General features: G+C 50.3%; 1 protein-coding gene across 1 annotated transcript; it reads right to left on the minus strand.

The window, feature by feature from the left end:
• Positions 1-7,930: 7,930 nt before the first annotated feature.
• On the minus strand, positions 7,931-16,467 carry LOC122372041 (nascent polypeptide-associated complex subunit alpha, muscle-specific form-like). The gene is made up of 3 exons (XM_043348896.1): positions 16,339-16,467; positions 12,165-13,321; positions 7,931-10,493 (listed from the first exon to the last, which is right to left on the minus strand). The coding sequence occupies exons 2-3, from the start codon at positions 13,303-13,305 to the stop codon at positions 9,694-9,696; spliced, it is 1,941 nt and encodes a 646-aa protein (XP_043204831.1). The 5' UTR covers positions 13,306-13,321; positions 16,339-16,467; the 3' UTR covers positions 7,931-9,693.
• Between the last annotated feature and the right edge of the window lie 795 nt (positions 16,468-17,262).

Consider the following 17,262-nt stretch of genomic DNA (forward strand, 5'->3'; position numbering starts at 1 on the left):
ATACATTTGTAATGCACGAAGGCTGGCACACAATGAACGCCTTGCCCTTATTGTACAAGCTTCGTAATGTCTTTGGTGTTGTAGCATTGTCAGGGCCTCGTCTAAGGAATTTTCACTGGGGGGGCAGAGACTGAAGGACCCAAACCTAGGGTACCCCCAAATCCTGTTTTCTCACCGGATTTAGGCCACTTGTTTTTCGTCACAGCCCTAAGACCATGATTTTTTTAACAAAAAAAGGCAATCCGAGCCATGCTCGTATAGGGGGGGGGTCGAACGGACCCCCTCGGTTTTTCACGAATAACTCACGTAAAAACGGCTGACCGCGACGAAACTTTCAGTATCCTCGCGTTAGTCAATTTTACACCTACTCTGAAAATGTCATCATGACCTGTGACCTACTTTTCGAGACCATATTTGGCCGGAATCGCGATTCGGCGTATGTCGGCTCGCATTAGCCGCGCGTTTGCAGTCTTTTCGTGGTTTCAAGCGTTCAAACATGGAATATGATAATTGCTCCCATGCATTAGGGTGGGCGTCAAGGTCACCGGGAGGTCAGGTCAGGTCATTGACCTTTGATGACTTCGGTTCACTTTTTCGAGTTTTACATGATTCTCAGCCAGTTTTTGGAGCTGAATTCGAATTAAGAAACCATTTGAACATTTACGAAGTAGTTCTGGTGCCTTCGTAACATGTTACGAAGCTGTCAGAGCCAGAGGCGGTTGCCACCTACTACGAATACCCGGCAAAACCCTTAATGGTTGACCTGACCTGACCTGACCCGACCTGGCCTAAATGCATGAAGACATTATCTATGATCATAACTAACATGATATTCGTGATCAGCACCCCGAAAAAAAAAACATAACAGCTACCCTTTACGACGTTGTAACAGGTCCCGCGATTTTCCCGACCTTTGGGTCATTGACCTGACCTGGAAGGTCAACCGATGACTTACGACCTTAAAATTGGGTATCATCGGCTTCCTCTCGTGACGGGCAACACGGTGGTTTTCTCCGCGAAGCTCTAGCTCGATCAGGGGCGAAACGGCAAGGGGCAAGGTCCAACGCCCCCCCCCCCCCCCTATACGTTCGCGGCTGGAAAAACACCAATACCTACGGGCGAGAGTTAAGATTAATGTGTTACCCCCTCACATTGCCCCACCATACACTCAGACAGTGATAAACATACTTATCCGTGTTGGGCGTTTGATTGAGTGTGTGTGGGGGGGGGGCGCAAACACGAGTTGGGTCACTGGTCAGCTGCCAATTGACAATTTGCTACTTGAATCACAGTAGCAAAATCACAGAATCACAGTAGGTGCTCAGCTCTATACATCACAAAACTCTGGCTTTTCCCGTAGTCATGGAGTATGAACAGTTTTTGAACAAATAATTTAATGTTTCTCGTTAAATCCATGTAAGACTCCTAACAAAAACGTATTGCAGAGAATGTAATTTTGTGAGAAGTTCACGTTTTGACTGGGGGGGGGGGGCAAATGTTGGCCACTGGGGGGGGGGCAATCCGCTCGACTGGGGAGGCAATTGCCCCCCCAGTTAACATGTTAGACGAGGCCCTGAGCATTGTTGTGTTTAGGACATGAGCCAGAAACAATTACATGCAGCATGCCTTTGGCTGCCGTAATAAACAACAATGAAAAACCGCGTGGTGCTATGGAAATAGGCGCGGAACGGTCCTACCGACAGGACGGTTTTAAACACCTGTTCTACTTTCAGCCACTTCTGGACGACCCCGGCCCTCAGCGTGTAGAAGCGGCCGGCGCCAGTCCAGGCGCCACTGACCTGTCTCCGATGGTCCGATACCTCTGGCCGTGTATCTATCGGGACATATCGGGCGAATATGGGGCGCCGGGTACTTTCGCTGGCCGTCGGCTGTTGTCTGTGTACCTGTCGGGATGTGTGGGCGGCCAGTGGCCATTCTTATAAAGAAAAGAACGGAGGGACGCTCCGTCATTTCTGAGATTAGACGGAATTTGGTTATCATAAAAGGACGAAGACGAAAGAGGGAACCCGTTAAAGAACGAAGCCAGATTGACGCTACCCCCACCCAAAAGGACGCGTTTCCGTATCATAAAGAGACAAAGACGCCTCTAGTGACGTAAGACTTTGCGTTGTTCGTGAAAAATAACGCATCAGAAATAGCGCTGCTCTTCAGCAGCGCTTTTTTACGGCATTGATACGATGTTTAGCTGGTTGCGAGAGCAACTTGTGCGAAATGTGTTCCAGGCTGCATGCTAATCGATATGTGAACTGTATGACATTGGTCGGGAGTTATTTCACACGAAAATTAGTCAATTTGACATGCAGACCAAGTACCTATAGACCGCCACCTTATCGTTCTGCAGCTATCGTTGTTTATCAGGCATACACATGAACAGGCAGGATTGGACATCTTGAGATGCAATATCCAGTAAGTGGTAGGTGTTTGAAACTGCCTCCCGGCAGCTCCACCCTCACCTGGCCTGTGTCCTGTGTCCTCTGGCGCCTCGACTGGTATCACGGTTGGAAGTCTGAGTCACGTGGCATTACAACTTCTCGTTAGCACTTAAAGTTCTTGTTTGCACGCAGAGAAATTCGTATACACTCCGCCACGCTCAAGCGCTCTCGCTGGACTGTCCTCTGACCCCACACAGAGTAGATCCACAGGCCATTTCTTCCCCCGCTCCCCCTCCCCCCTCTTTAGCGTCAGTCGAAACCGTCAAAACAACACCTGCCTCACCCGTCTCTCTCTCTCTCTCTCTACCTACTCCCACCCTCTCTCCCTCCCTTTCATCCCGAGCCGCCGCGCGCCGCGTCGTCCCCTAGCTGATAAGATTCCTTATCAGTATCCCTTCCTCTTTTATCTCTACCGCCTGTCCCGAGCCGCCTTGCTAACTCAGGGTGTCTGCGTTGTTCCCTTACCGCTTATTAGACACCCAATCACTGAGTAGGACATAGGTGTTACCACATTTATACGCAAAAACAATCTTTGGTGGGTTTCAGCCCAGCAGGAAAGACTACAGCATATTACACACCTCGCCTATGCATAGTATCCTTGATCGTAGCGATCGTAGCAGACAACAGCCCCCGGTCCCATAAAAATTCAAACATGATCCCAAATAATTGCAGGTTCTCATTTTATATAGTATACTATTTTTATACCTATATAGCAATCACACAGTATTTTCTTAGTCTTATTGCATTCTTTGTGACGAAATTTATAAGAAAATATTGCAGAAAATGATTCCTGTTTCATTTACTTAAGCTCTTGATCATTTAGACGAAAAACGCATCCTAGCAAAACAACGAAGGGGGAGGGGTAGAGGGACGGAACCTTTATGATAACCAATAAAAACGGAATCGTTTAATTCATTGAGTTCTTTTTTTCCTTCCGTCCCTCCGTCCTTTTTCTTTATAAGAATGGCCTCAGCCTGTTCTGCCACCGGGCTACTGGGGACGCGGCAGACCGGCTCCACTCACACCACCGAGTAGCAGCCGCTCACTCTCGGCCCCCGCCGAAGTTCGTTGGTAGCACTGCTGCTCCGCGGCGTACATTTCCTACCAGCCCATAGGGTTTACATGTTAAATGGCCTGTTTTCGGCGAGCGATATCTCGGTCAACCTTTGAAGGAATCAATGGTTCTTAGTCTCAAATGATAGATCGATGAATTTTCTTTCGACAATTCCTCTACCATTTTTCACGAAACCCAGCCGATCTTCTACGGCGTACAGGGTAAAGATTTCTCTGCACGCCAGCACCGCGATCCGCCTCTCCGATCGTCGGCGCGCGGTCCTCAGTAGCGCAGTCGGTAGCGTATCGGGCTACGGATCCGAGGGTCGTGAGTTCGAATCCTGGGAGCGCCGTATGACTTCGGCTAAAATTGAATGATGTAGAATCTTGAATGTTTGCGTAATCAATTATTAATAGCTAATTGAATGTGTCTGCGCACTAATCGGCCCCTAAAACCTGTTATTTAAGAAATTTAAGAAATGAATGTCACGTGCGCGTCACGACTGCCAACCATAAGCGCTACCATATTCTAGTTTGAACTAACTTTTTGCTAGTCCCGACCACATATAGTAGGCTTTCTAGTAGTTATACTAGAAATTCCTACCAAACTTCGTCCTACCCTTCACTCAATATACCCTGGCTCACTCACTCACTCTGTTTAGACACACTGTAAAAACAGCCCGCGTTGGGAAATCGGTCGGCTAATGAACAAGAAAGACTACTGAACAATAGCACCGAGATGATATCGATGACGGAGATGAAGGCGCGCAGGAAACGAGTGGTCACGAAACGGAACGGTGTGTGTGTGTGAAATATAACTCTGCCTTACCCTCAGGTATCAGTTCTCACCCTGTCGGGAACCTATCGCAACGCTAGCCGTCATTAGGAGCTGATAAAGTGTCGAATTTGGCAACAATAGGGATAATTGTGAACCCCAATGCTGACATCAATAGATGCTGAGATCACTGTGAATGAGCGTGAAAGATCGCCACTGATGACGAGAGTATAATGCAATAGCTTTTACTTTTAATTCATATATCGGTTTTGCTCCGAAAGTAGTATCAACTCAACGCAAACAAGATGACGTCTGTCGTTTCACTGGCCTTGGTCGATGTTGTTGTTCGAGGTTGACCTCTGCTAACCTTATACGTTTGTTTCAGTGGATGGTGAAGTTACCTGGCGTCACTGACGAGGGACCAGTGACAGCTCGGTCACTGGACCGGTGACAGTTCGAGGAACAGTGACACAAACCTGCTGACGTGTCGGTTCACCGGGCGTGGTGTAAACGCCAGCCGGTAACGTCGAGTGTTGGCTGCAGTATACAATAACACTGCACTAAGCAGCCTTAGCGACACAGCGCCTGATGGCCGAGACACTGTCATTCATGGTGGTTGGGGATTAGAGATGCCCTTTTTTGAACCCGCGAACCCGCTTTCTGCGGGTTTTCAAAACCCGCAGGGTTTTTGGCGGGTTTGAGAAGCAAAACTTGTCGTGTGGCGGGTATTTGGCGGTCAGACTTAAGAACCTATAATTTTTTTTTATTTTTTTTTTTTAGATGCAAAACACAATGCCAAGTGCATTGCTCAGGTTAACAATACAACATTCATCAAAACAACTTTTAAAACAGAACCAAATATAAAAATATATCAAGGAAGCACATTTCAAATGCAAAACTGAAAACAACCAGCAATAGCATCCACAGTCTGGCAATGACCAAACCAGGGTACAAGCAATAAACTACTAAGCATAAATAAATGCTGATGAAAGCATTCCATAAAACATAAAAGACCCTGAAAGCAAACTTATAGGAAGCTGAACTGAAGTCTATGTGCACTGTGCAGTGTGCACTAGATATACATTATGGAAGAACCCAGACTTAAATGAGATGTTGAAAATCAGAGCAAATGCCACATGTTACTTTATTTGCGTCTGGTCGGCATAAAAAAGAGCTATCAGCTAAACAAAATTGATGCAAATTCATTGATTACCTATCCTACTCTATGTTCTGTTCCACCCTATATTACGAAAATAACACACCAATCACCCTTACAAAAAATCAAAATATAGACTGGCCGGCCCAAACATAACGCAATACAATACTGGCGCACTTCCGACATTCTGACAAGGATGGGCATTTGACTGCGTCAATTTTGGTCTCTGAGGTGAAGGAAAGCTGTCATTGATGACGCAATAATTTTCAATCAGTTTTTCTGTCTTGGTTTTTGAATGCCTCAAAATAGCAGTTATACATGTTACAAAACCACGTAGCTGGTCGCATTTATTTCTTTTGTCTTTTTACGTCCTTATCATTTGTATGCCGACAGATGACCAGCCGGAGAGCATTACCAAGACCATCTATAAAATCATTACATTTAATTTAGTATTTACTGTCTCTTTATTTCTAAACCGGTGATTAACCTCTAAATTGTAAAACTTTAGCTGTTGTGTAAAATAATTTAATCAGAATGGCACATGAATATGCATTATACAACAGTGTTTTCGCAACAAGTTCGACTAACTACGGCCGCAATAATTTAGTCGCTGTAACATTCCTTCATCAGCTGTTGGTGACGCTTCTGACGCATGTTTCCAGAAATGCGTGGTTCATTGGTGGTTAGTTGCAAGGCCATATATGTTATAGTTGGTTTTTGCTGGGATTTGCATGATTTGTTTATGTGTAGATCGACTGGATACTCATTATTCACTGTGTCACTATTTATTTTTAACTGGAAATCGCATATCTTTTTATATCAACATTCATTTTGATAACAATATCATTCCAGAGGCCTAACATTGAGAGGGAGCCAGAGTGAAATTTTGATCCTCAGCCAATGCTGAAGGGTAAGGTGAGAGAAAGATTTTACTGAACTCTTCAGAAAGGAATTTCAAATGTATGATGCATTATTCATTTTCCACTATCCAGTGTGCACTTCCTGAGGACTTAGCATAGCAATTTCAAGTCCTTACTATTTGTTTGGCTGTCTTTTTCTGCACAGCAATGAAGCAAGTAAGGTTTATATAGCTCTAGCATTGACTCAGCTGTATTTTTTTTCTTGCAAAAGTATGTTTTTAAGATTGCGGGTTTTTTGCGGGTTCGGCTCAGCCAAAATCAGCTTGCGGGTAGTTGTGGTTGGGCAAGGGGTAGCTGCGGGGCGGGGCGGGTAATGAAATTGCAAATTTGGGGCATCTCTAGTACCTACCCAGTCAGCAGAAGGAGTCACTGATGCCGGAAAAGACGCCGTCACGAGTGTTCGAGACTGTCTCCGCTGACTGCTTCGCCTGGACCGGTCGCACGTTCCTGGTATACGCGGACCGTCTGTCCGGGTGGCCGTTTGTGTCGCACGTGGCCGTCGAGGCGACTGCAAGAGACCTGGTCTGCAGCCTGCGCCAGATGTTCGCAGCCACCGGCGTGCCCGCCACCCTCCGGACAGACGGTGGACCCCAGTTCACCGCCCGGCTCACCCGAGAATTCCTGCGCCGCTGGGGATAGGAGCACCAAATCTCTACGCCCCACGGCACTACCCACAGTCAAACGGGCACGCTGAGGCGGCGGTAAAGGCAGCCAAACGTCTCATCCAAAAGGTGACCAGCAGCGGTGACCTCGACATTGACGCCTACGCGCAGGGGCTGCTGGAGCTACGCAACACACCGCGCGCCGACGGCCGCTCCCCGGCTCAGGTGCTGTTCGCCCACCCCTGAGATCGGCAGTGCCGGCGCACCACCGGGCCTTCGCCGAATGCTGGCAGCGGGCGGCGGACGACTGTGACGCCAGGGCCGAGGCACATTAGTAGAAAACAGCCGAGCGGTACGACACGACAGCCCACCCGCATAGCGCGCTCACCATGGGTCAGCGTGTGCTCATCCAGGACCCGCGGTCGGGGCTATGGGACCGCCTCGGCGTCAGCACGGCAGTCGGACAGCGGCGCGACTACCTGGTTCGGCTGCCCAGTGGCCGAATCTACTGGCGGAACCGGCGCTATCTGCGACCCCAGAGATCCCTCATCTCGGAGGGCGCCGCCACACCTGCACCCGGGCGTCGGCAGCGGCCCGCCCGATCTCGGCACTCAACGGCACGGAAGAGACCGCCGCCGCTGCGCCGACGGACGGATGGACGGCGCCGCGGCACAGCGCCGACGGCCCCAGCCCAGTGCGCCGTGGGACGCGCCGCCGTCGCCGTCCCGCCCGACTGACCGTGCGCTGGGCGGACCAGATTGAGTTCGTGTGTCCACTATGTGTGGTACACATATTTGTTTTGTGTTAGACGCAATGCGCATCTTGCAAATACGCATGCGTCTTGAGGGGGGGGGGGATGGTGATAGGGCACGTTTTCCCTCCATTTTCCCCTCATGGTCTTCCCTTCATTTGGGCTCACCCCCAGTCACATGGAAACACGTAAACAATAAATAGTTCCAAGGTCGTCGCCATTGCGTATTCAGGGTGGTTCGCCGCGCCCGATAAATCGCCGTGACAGTGTTGAAATGGTTATTTAGAAATAAAATGTGTCAGTTTTTTTAGTGAAAGATTTCTGACTGTAATCTGTCGTCTATGTTGCAATACAATTACTTCACGTAGCTACCAGTAACTTTGAATTGACCTTGACAGGTTCTTTGACCTTTTTGACCATAAAAAATATGCTTAAAAAAATCGACCTTGTTGACAGATTTTGTATGTCGTGTACCCAGTCTTTCAACGACCATCCGTTCGGAAGTTAGACAGGGGGCAGAATCTGACCCCCCTTCCCCCCAAAGCGGAGCGCCTTCCGACTGAATTCAGCGGGGCGCGAGTTATAAGGCAGGAATAAGCAGTCCTTTCATATGCTCTGATGACCTTTACAACGCCGTTTGCCGCTTCTCGCTACGCGTCCTAGGAGCCGAGTGAATAAGACGGAATGTTGAAATGCCACCCAGCAGGGCAGAATATTTAAATGTGGGACTGGGCGAAAGATCAGAAATATAGCCACGTTATATTGAGAAGCGTGACTGCGGAATCAGGTAGTTCCTTGCCAACCTTTTGACATAAGTCGCATCAAACTCAATTCCGCTTCTTAAATTTTGATATTGCCCATTTAGTTTCACCTCTTCCCAAAACAAAAACTAGTATGAATGCAAGTATGTGAATGCAAATGCTAAAAAATATCAGCAACTATCAAATGATAAATACAGTCCCATCCGTGCCGTGAGGACTGGGCCATGTCTATTGCCTATTACCTGCCATGTGAGCATGGCGTTCCCGCTATCACATTTAGGTGGTTGACATACATAGCTCTGACACATTAACAATCTTTAATTATCTAAGTGGTAAATGTGAAGCATTTCCAATAAAAACATCCACACATATTAAACGATTGAGCAGGCCCAACTGCGACATTAACACTTAACAGCCAACGTTCATTGCACCGGATGGCAGACCTTTCAGTACTTATCCAGGCAAACATTAAAACAACACGCAAGTATATCGACAAATATAGGGTATTCGTGACCGAACGATACTTGTGTCCCATTGATTGCACGCCCCCGATCAGTCCCCTCTGGCAGCGGCGTCCGAGCAGGGACCACGGCTGCACCTGAGACAATATCATTCAATATCCGGCAGAATTTCACACCTTCGAGACTGAAGGCTGCTGCAATGCACCCGTTTTGTTTTCATTCCCGCGGTCAGTCTCAGTGAGTAATTGCTCACTGTCAGATAGTTTCCACGTCAGGCGGGAGTCTCCAGGCGGCCACCGGGACAGCGATTATCGGGCGGAAGCGCCCATACAAACATCAACCAGTACACCTCTGGAGGCGGCTGCCGAGCTCCCTAACCAGAGCGTCAACCTGAGCCGCAGGCAGCAGCGGGAACGTACTGGCCGCTTTACAATCGGCGCATCCGCCGAGGGAAAACCCTTTCAGGATACGGGTCAGACCTTCAGGAGAGGAATCTACGGGCGACAGCGGGCGCAACGGTCACGTGGCCGTGCTGTGGGAGTGCTGGTGGACCCTGCCCTGCTCTCGGCAGACCGGACTAATTCGCCGCGTCCTCCGTTCCGGACCGGGTGCGTGTGCGGTGCGAGAACACTTGTCGGCAACACGCGCGCTCTTTCACCGCGGCGACGGCCGGTTCCGGAGCGATGCGGACGGCTGGCGATCGGTACTGCCGAGAGCGACCGGCGCGACTGGTGGCTCTATTCGGTCCCCAGCGCCAGCCCTCAGAGGGGTCCGTAGCCGCGCGGGGACACGTCGACCGCCATCGGGTGGGGCGGCGAGCCGGCGACGTACCGACCGCCGCCGCCACACGGTATGGCGTCCGGCGCCTCCTCTTTGATGTCTGGCGCCCCAAGCGGGGCATACAACGGTCGGGCGGCGCTGAAAGCCGCCATACTGTATGTAACATCGCTGTACGGCCGGCAGCCTGTCGTGAGCATACCCATTCCCGAGGTGGAAACTGACCCTGGAGCGACGCCGGTAGACGCAATACCCAGACCCCCGCCCGGCACCGGAGGCCGGCAGCGACCAGCCTGCGACACCGGCGCCGGAAACTGAGAGTACCCAGTGAACGGTGGGGGAAATGGCAGGCCGTGGCCGGCCGGGGGCGACAGGTAGGCGGGCAGTCGAGCGACAGAGTGCGACCTGTGGACCGGGTCGGTCGGCAGCTCGAGTTCCGGGAGCCCCGCTGGCCGCCGCTGGTGGGCGGCGGGGAGCTGCGGGTATCCGGGCTCGGCCGGCGCGCCACCCCGCGACACCTGCACCCCCGGCGGCGCGGCGAGAGCCGGCGGCGGCCGGTAGACGGCGCCGCCGGCACTTCCCACCTCGACACACGCAGTGGACGACGCGGCAACACTCAGCTGGGGCGAGACGGTCTGTGCTGCGACGGTCGGCTGGCGGCCGCCGATCGTGGCGAGCGGCGGTTGGTAGGCGGCCGGAGGCGTGACGTCCGGCCGTGACGGGCTCCAGCCCGGGGAGCCGCCGCCGGGCAGGTCTGGCGTCACCTCGATCGTCACAGGAGCCACTGTCGAAAGAGTGGGGCACGCAGCAGTACGCACACACGTCAACTACACATAGCGACTCATGGACAAAGTCCGGGCGAATCGGCTGAACACTGCCTTCCTCGATAAGTAACTCTAAAAAAGTACAGCAAACTGTGTGCCTAACGTTATCTTATGTTGACCAATCAAAACAGTCAAAGTAGGACATCAAAAACAGAAAAAAAATCATGAAAAGGACTAACGTTACGGTAAATTCGAGGCCCTGTGAATAACTCAAGACGAAGACGTCGTACCTAACACATCTCGTGTGACTGTGGACCCACCGCAGCTAATTCATCAATGTTTCGAAGTAACTGCTCGGTCCAATCCACATTGGACATTGGACATGGACAATCTTGGACATAGCTAGTCGTGTTCAGTGCACCACTGCTGTTCCGACAATGACCTGCCCTCGCAGTCTGACCTTATGAAGTCAAAGGTTTTATTATGTTCTTCCATAAATTGCGAATGTGCGTGCGGATATAACGAGTTACGAGTAGGTATATTACATTATAGGGTGTAAGGCATGAGAGCACTGAGCACGCTCCAATTCCAAGCACTTCACCTATGTAGATCAGCTTCATCTGTCAGCCAGGCAGCATCAACCAAGGACGCCATCTCAATCACAGACATCTTACAAAATTGCTGTGTGGCGGGTTTACATGTAAAGTGATCCCTAGCCTAGTCCCTTAGTCAGTGTTACTTGAGGCGGCCGCTGAACTAGGCAGACCATGTTTTTGTGAAACCCGACTCTGCCGCACAGCGCTGCGGGGCGATGGAAACTGCCGTGCAGCCGCTCTGTGATATTTCTGTCCCGGAGAGGTCGCTATTGATCCCATCTGGGGTACACTGGTAGTCGGAGCGTGCCGCGCCATCCGTCCTACAGCACAGTCGGCACAGAGCCATCGACCGGCCTGAGCCGCGCGGCCGCGCACTGCCGCCCGTTCATTCAACAGTCGGCAGTGTGCCGTCTGCTGCCGCTACCTACTGCCTGGGCAGGAACCAACCCCCACCCCCATCCCCAAGGCAGGACGCCTGAGTACCTGAGAGCGGAATAGCAGCCCGCTCACTGCCGGACTGCCCGTACTAGGAGTCCACCAACTTGCGGACCACAGCCCGTACTACCAGCCCGCCCACTGCCCAGCCGGATAGCTTTACCGAAACTCTACCGAAACCCAATCGAAAATCTCTATCGGAAGTTAAATAGCAAACGCTGAAGCGGTACGATCCGGATTTTGGCCACCTCAGCAGCATGCTCGTTTTTCCGCTGAGATGCTGAGCTGGTTTAGTGACAGGTATAGATACTGGCTAGTCAGATCTCTTCAATGAATTTTCCGACGATATCGCCCTGATAATCAAGTAGCCGTAAACCGTGTAGTCATCGAACAGGCCCAAGCTCAATGACATCAAGACTTAAAACATAATGTCTGAACAAACATGACATATGATTCTAGGGAAAAGCTAAACTAAAAATGAGATTTTCAAACTTTTCTTAAAGCGGTAGTTTAAGCTTATGACTTAATGAGTATCACTTCACGAAAGCGACATGAAATACCTTCCTGTGCCATGGCATCACCCATAACATGCAGTAGGGTGACAAACAAAAATATAATAGGTAACAAAAATGAAATAAAAAATGTATCAAAGAAGCGTACCTTGGTCGATCTGGTAGCCCATGGACTGTGTGGCTTTCTTGTCGGCGGCCTGTTGGTGGGTGGAAGGCGGCGGTGGCGGCTGATAGTCCCTGCTACCGTCGACCTGCAAGGTCCCATCGGGCGGCGGAGGGTCCGCCTTGACCGCGCGGGGCCGGCCCTGGCCCACTCTGTAGCCGTTGGCGGCGGTGGTACCGCGCGGTCGGCCCGGGCTCACCTTGTACCCGTTCGCCGCCGTGGTCCCCTTGGGCCGGCCGCCACTGACCTTGTAGCCATTGGCGCGCGTGGTTCCCTTACGGCGGCCGCCGCGCGAGCCCACCTTGTAGCCGTTGGCGCGCGTGGTGCCTACAGGCCGTCCGAGCACCTTGTGAGCGACCCAGGCGCCCGAGCTCTTTGTCTGACCTTTCTTCCGACCGCGCTGCTTCTTTTGCGGCTCATCAGGGGCGGCGGGGAACGACGCAGGATTGGCGGAGACGGCGAACGCGCCGTGGTACGCGGACGTAACGGGTCCGGTGCCGCCGCCAGCCAGCGACGGCAGAGCAGCTGGCACCGTCGGGCGGTGGTGGAACGACTCGCGGCCGCGCTCCAGGCCCAGCGGCGGCGACGTCTGCTGGTGCACTGGCTGTGGCAGGCTAGGGTACAGCCCCGACACCGGCGGCGGTGCCTGCAGACCGTATTCGGTGCCGACGTACGGACTGGGAGGAGGTGGGGCCGGCATCGACGACGGCGAGCCGTGCGACTGACGCGAGAGCTCGGCGCCGGTGGCGGCGCACGGGTCGGTCGACAGTGACCTCGACATCGCAGACACGTGCTGGGGCGGACGGCGCTCCCCACCCTGCTGCAGGGTGTCCGCCGGTGCCGCGTACTGGCCGGCGTCGCAGTGAGCGCTGGCCGTCGGCGGCGTCGATGGGGCGCCACGCTGCAGAACGGCGCCCGCTGCTGGCATATGGCTGATGGGTAGCTCTGCCATCCACTGCTGTAAGTGCTGCAAGTGGGGCGCGGCCGCTGGCGGACTGATCCCTTGCTCACAGCCTCCAAGCATCATGTTTAGATTCAGCACTCGCCACATGTAGTCGTGCACCACTCTGCTTTCACCAGACCCATGGCCAATTTTGAGCTCCTCCTCATGAGAGTGGAAACTCATGCAGTTCGTCCATCATCTATCAAGCAGAGAAATGAATAAGAGATAAAAACAACCATCATTTGAAAGATTGTCATTACTTATATTAACACGCGCACCGACGTGTGACCTGACTAATGACCTCATAACATCCTGCGACTTACAAAGGCCTCCGACATCTACTGTAGCTCTGGCATGGTGACAAAGTTGCAAAAAAGTGACTTGAGGTTGGGTCATTCAAGTGACCTGGTGACCTGACCTTAACCCTCGCCCTGGCAGGGGGGGTCGATGCGACCCCCCCCCTAAGGTTTTTCGAAGATAGCGTGAAAACGGCGGCGCGCAGCGCTGCCAAATTTGGCACAGCCTATGAGGCAACCTTTTTACATATGGCCTGAAAATTTCAGGTCCGGGTGACCTTGAGTCAGGTCACCAGGCCAGAAAACACGTTTGACCTGTTTTTAGCGAAATTTTTACATTTATACCCCCCAAAAACCCCCTAAATATTGACCTAGAGCAACCAAATTTGCACAGGGGCGAGAACTCCAGGGGGCCCACCTACCTACCAAATTTGGTGTTTCTAGGTGCCATAGGAGCCAACCGCGAGGGGGGTCGATGCGACCCCCCCCCCCCCTGTCAAGCCGTGTTATGAAAAATGCCCTGCAAGGGCGAGGGTTAAAAGTTAGGAGGTTCAAACTGCACACCATGTGTAAAATTGATGAGAGAACAGTCTTACCAAATTTCGCGGCGTTCCCGCTATTCGCGAAAAACCTCAGGGGGGCGGATATCCGCCCCCCTGTCGGTGCGCGTGTTAAAAATGAAAACTTCAATCATTAGGTACAGAAAATTGTGCCCTTCTGAATGGATCAGATGAAAAGAAACTAAACAAAGTTTTTTGTTTTTTGTTTTTCAAGAGCTACCTCCTGCTCCAGATCTCCCAGTTCAACACATACTATACTACCAGGTAAAAATAATGACCAAAAAGCCCTTGGATCATGCAAACCACTATAATATCTATAGCTATCTCTAATAGGTATCTATATAATATCTAGCAAACTAGCAGTGAGGACTAGGCCCATCAAGTGCAGTGTTATGAATAACTTTGCGGGGGGGGGGGGTCAGGACTGACTGATTGAATGCACGAAACTTTCTTCAAAGGTGAAATAATGTCAGTTTTCCGATTTTTGGGATGAAAATATTTTCCCTATCCAGGTTAGACTTCCCACCCAAAATTCTGAAAAATGGAACACTGATGCAATTCACTGAATATAGTCACTGACATCACAGGTGATAGGATGGGTTATGCTACTTTGCTTTTCTGTACCAGGGCTGTAAGAATGGAATGATTCTTAGTTTTGGCTGGATAGGATAATGGGATTAGGCAGTTAATAGATTATGTTAGCTTCATTGATCAACAGCTGTGGTAATACTGAACAAACTAGGTAGGTACTTCTTTGTACTGGAGGGGGAGCAAGACCCTTCCTGTCCTATACATGGGCAAATGTGACCCATAAGAGCCAGACTGCAAAATATGGTATTCTTGAAGAGTTCTTGCCAGTGCGAAGGCACTCAGTCAGCTGGTCTCCCGTGAAAAGGCAAAAACAATTACATTGGGTCAGAGGCCATTACCTCATGCCAGAGGTCACCAGGACATAATATGTTTTGCCCTTGTTCAGCAGTGGTGTGGTGTGGTGCTGATTTGCAGCAGTGTGGTGCAGACTTTGGAGTCAGGAGCAGTGCAGGCTCCAGCATGAAACTGTGATGAACTGCTTTGCTGGTGCATTATTGTCCAAGAAAATGATTTAAGGCAGACACAATGGGCCGGTTGGTCAAAGAACAACTGACCTTTTATTACAGTTTTCACACCAAAAGTACAAAATCTGCATTTTGTAATGATAAATTGTCAATTGTGCCTCTAGGTGTTGTTCAGTACAGTCTGTCATGGATTTTTGGTCTGGTTGGTTTAGGCTGGGACGGTTACTAACTACTAAGTCCTTAGTCCTGATCCCCCAGCCTCCACAGCTATCATACGAGTGACCAGTGCCTACTAGTGGTGTCAATCGGAACTTGAATTTTCAGAATTCCGATTTGTCCAATGTCCAATTCGGAATTTGGTTGGACAATGGCAGCAGGCTTTGGACAACTTTGGACAATCACTTGCTACACCTCAACATTTTTAAAAAGTAATCGTGTTTAACATTGATTGGCTATTAGAAAGCACAGCTTTCAATATGATTACCACTTTTGAGCTGGTAACGGTATATGAAAAGCAACTTAAATAACAGTGTTGAGTGTAAACTATTGCCTAGGTGTCGGACCTCTTTGGACAAATGACTGGCTTGGACATTTTTGGACGGACAGTCGACGTAAGCATTGGACATTGGACGGACTTTGAACATACGTTTTCTGAAAGTGACACCTCTATTATAGTGCCTACCTACCTCAACCTGGCTGACCAGGGCTGCAGAGTCAGAGTCAGAGTTGGAGTCAGTCGGAGTCTACAGTTCTGCCCTGAGTCGGAGTTTGAGTCACCAAAATATTACCAACTCCGACTCCGGAGTAGGAGTTAATGCTGCGTGGCTCAATGTCATGCACTGCACCTAGGGCTAGGTATTTGATTGACGATACTGTGCTAATGTCAAAAAAAGGCCCTTTTGATGTTTTGAACGAACATTTTCAGCAAGAGAAGCAGAAGACGGTGAATTCCCAAGAACGTGCTTTTTAATCCTGCATGCCATTTCTAATGCATGTTTGCAACGCAAAGCCTTGGAACGCACAAGGGATCGTTTCAGGCAAGATTAAAACGTCTCTATTCTTTTAGGTATGAACTTCAATATCATGATTCATGGTATGGATTTTAATAGAACCGTCCGGAGTCGGAGTCGGAGTCTATTTTTGAACCCGGAGTCGGAGTCACCCTAAAATCCATCGACTCCGCAGCCCTGCGGCTAGCCCCTTTGCCTTGGGTTGACCCGAGGCTATATAAACCAGGTAGAATGCTCCAGGAAAAAAAGTTGGAAACTGAAACAATAACAAGATCCCCCTGCTTAGAAGACTGACCTTTCCCCATAGACCGAGACGCAGCTGGGGTCGGAGAGTCTCCCGAGTCTATCCGAGTCTTCCACCGGCTCACTTCAATTTAGGTTGAATTTAGGTTGAATTTAGGTACTCGCCAAGGCTATATAAACCATACTCGCCCTACATATATAAGCTATTGAATTATTGGACAATGGCTGTGGTTCGCCGTTGCGCCGCATTCGTCATCATTCTTAAGCTGTGTTCTAATATCTATTACAAAAATTGTAAGCCAGTCAGAACCAGAGGGGTGTTCACGGGCACCGCACACTGCTGCGTGCGCTGTGTGCGGTACGTCCAGCAGGCGTGGGGGTAACGGTCGTCAAGTTAGATGTAAGTGAATCCTAATCTATAATCTAAGATTCGGAATCAGGTGAGCCCCTACGATTTGGACCAAAATTGGTCAGTGGATAGTACGTAACGTCCTGATTACGATGCACCCAAAATCTAAGCTCGGCCCGCCATATTTACGAAGTTACGGATGTTTGAATTTCAAGGTCATTCGGGAGAGCCCCTACGATTTCCGTCAAAATTTGTGTACGGACACTCTAGATGCTCCTCATTACGAATATCACAAAATTTAAGCTCGGCCCGCCATATTTACGAAGTTACGGAGGTTTGAATTTCAAGGTCATTTGGGTGAGCCCCTACGATTTCCGTAAAAATTTGTGTGCGGACACTCCAGACCATAAGTATATATATATAAGTAATAAGTATATAAGTAAAGTATATAAGTAAAGTAATCTTGCTCCAGACGCTCCTCATTACGAATATCGCAAAATTTAAGCTCGGCCCGCCATATTTACGAAGTAACGGAGTCACAAAGTTACGGAATTTCAAGGTCATTCGGAGAGCCCCTCCGATTTTCGTCAAAATTTGTATGCGGACACATTACATGCTCCTCATTAC

The sequence above is a fragment of the Amphibalanus amphitrite genome, unplaced genomic scaffold (assembly GCF_019059575.1).
Source record: "Amphibalanus amphitrite isolate SeventyFive unplaced genomic scaffold, NRLGWU_Aamphi_draft 001308F_arrow, whole genome shotgun sequence".
In the NCBI taxonomy this organism is placed as follows: domain Eukaryota; kingdom Metazoa; phylum Arthropoda; class Thecostraca; order Balanomorpha; family Balanidae; genus Amphibalanus; species Amphibalanus amphitrite.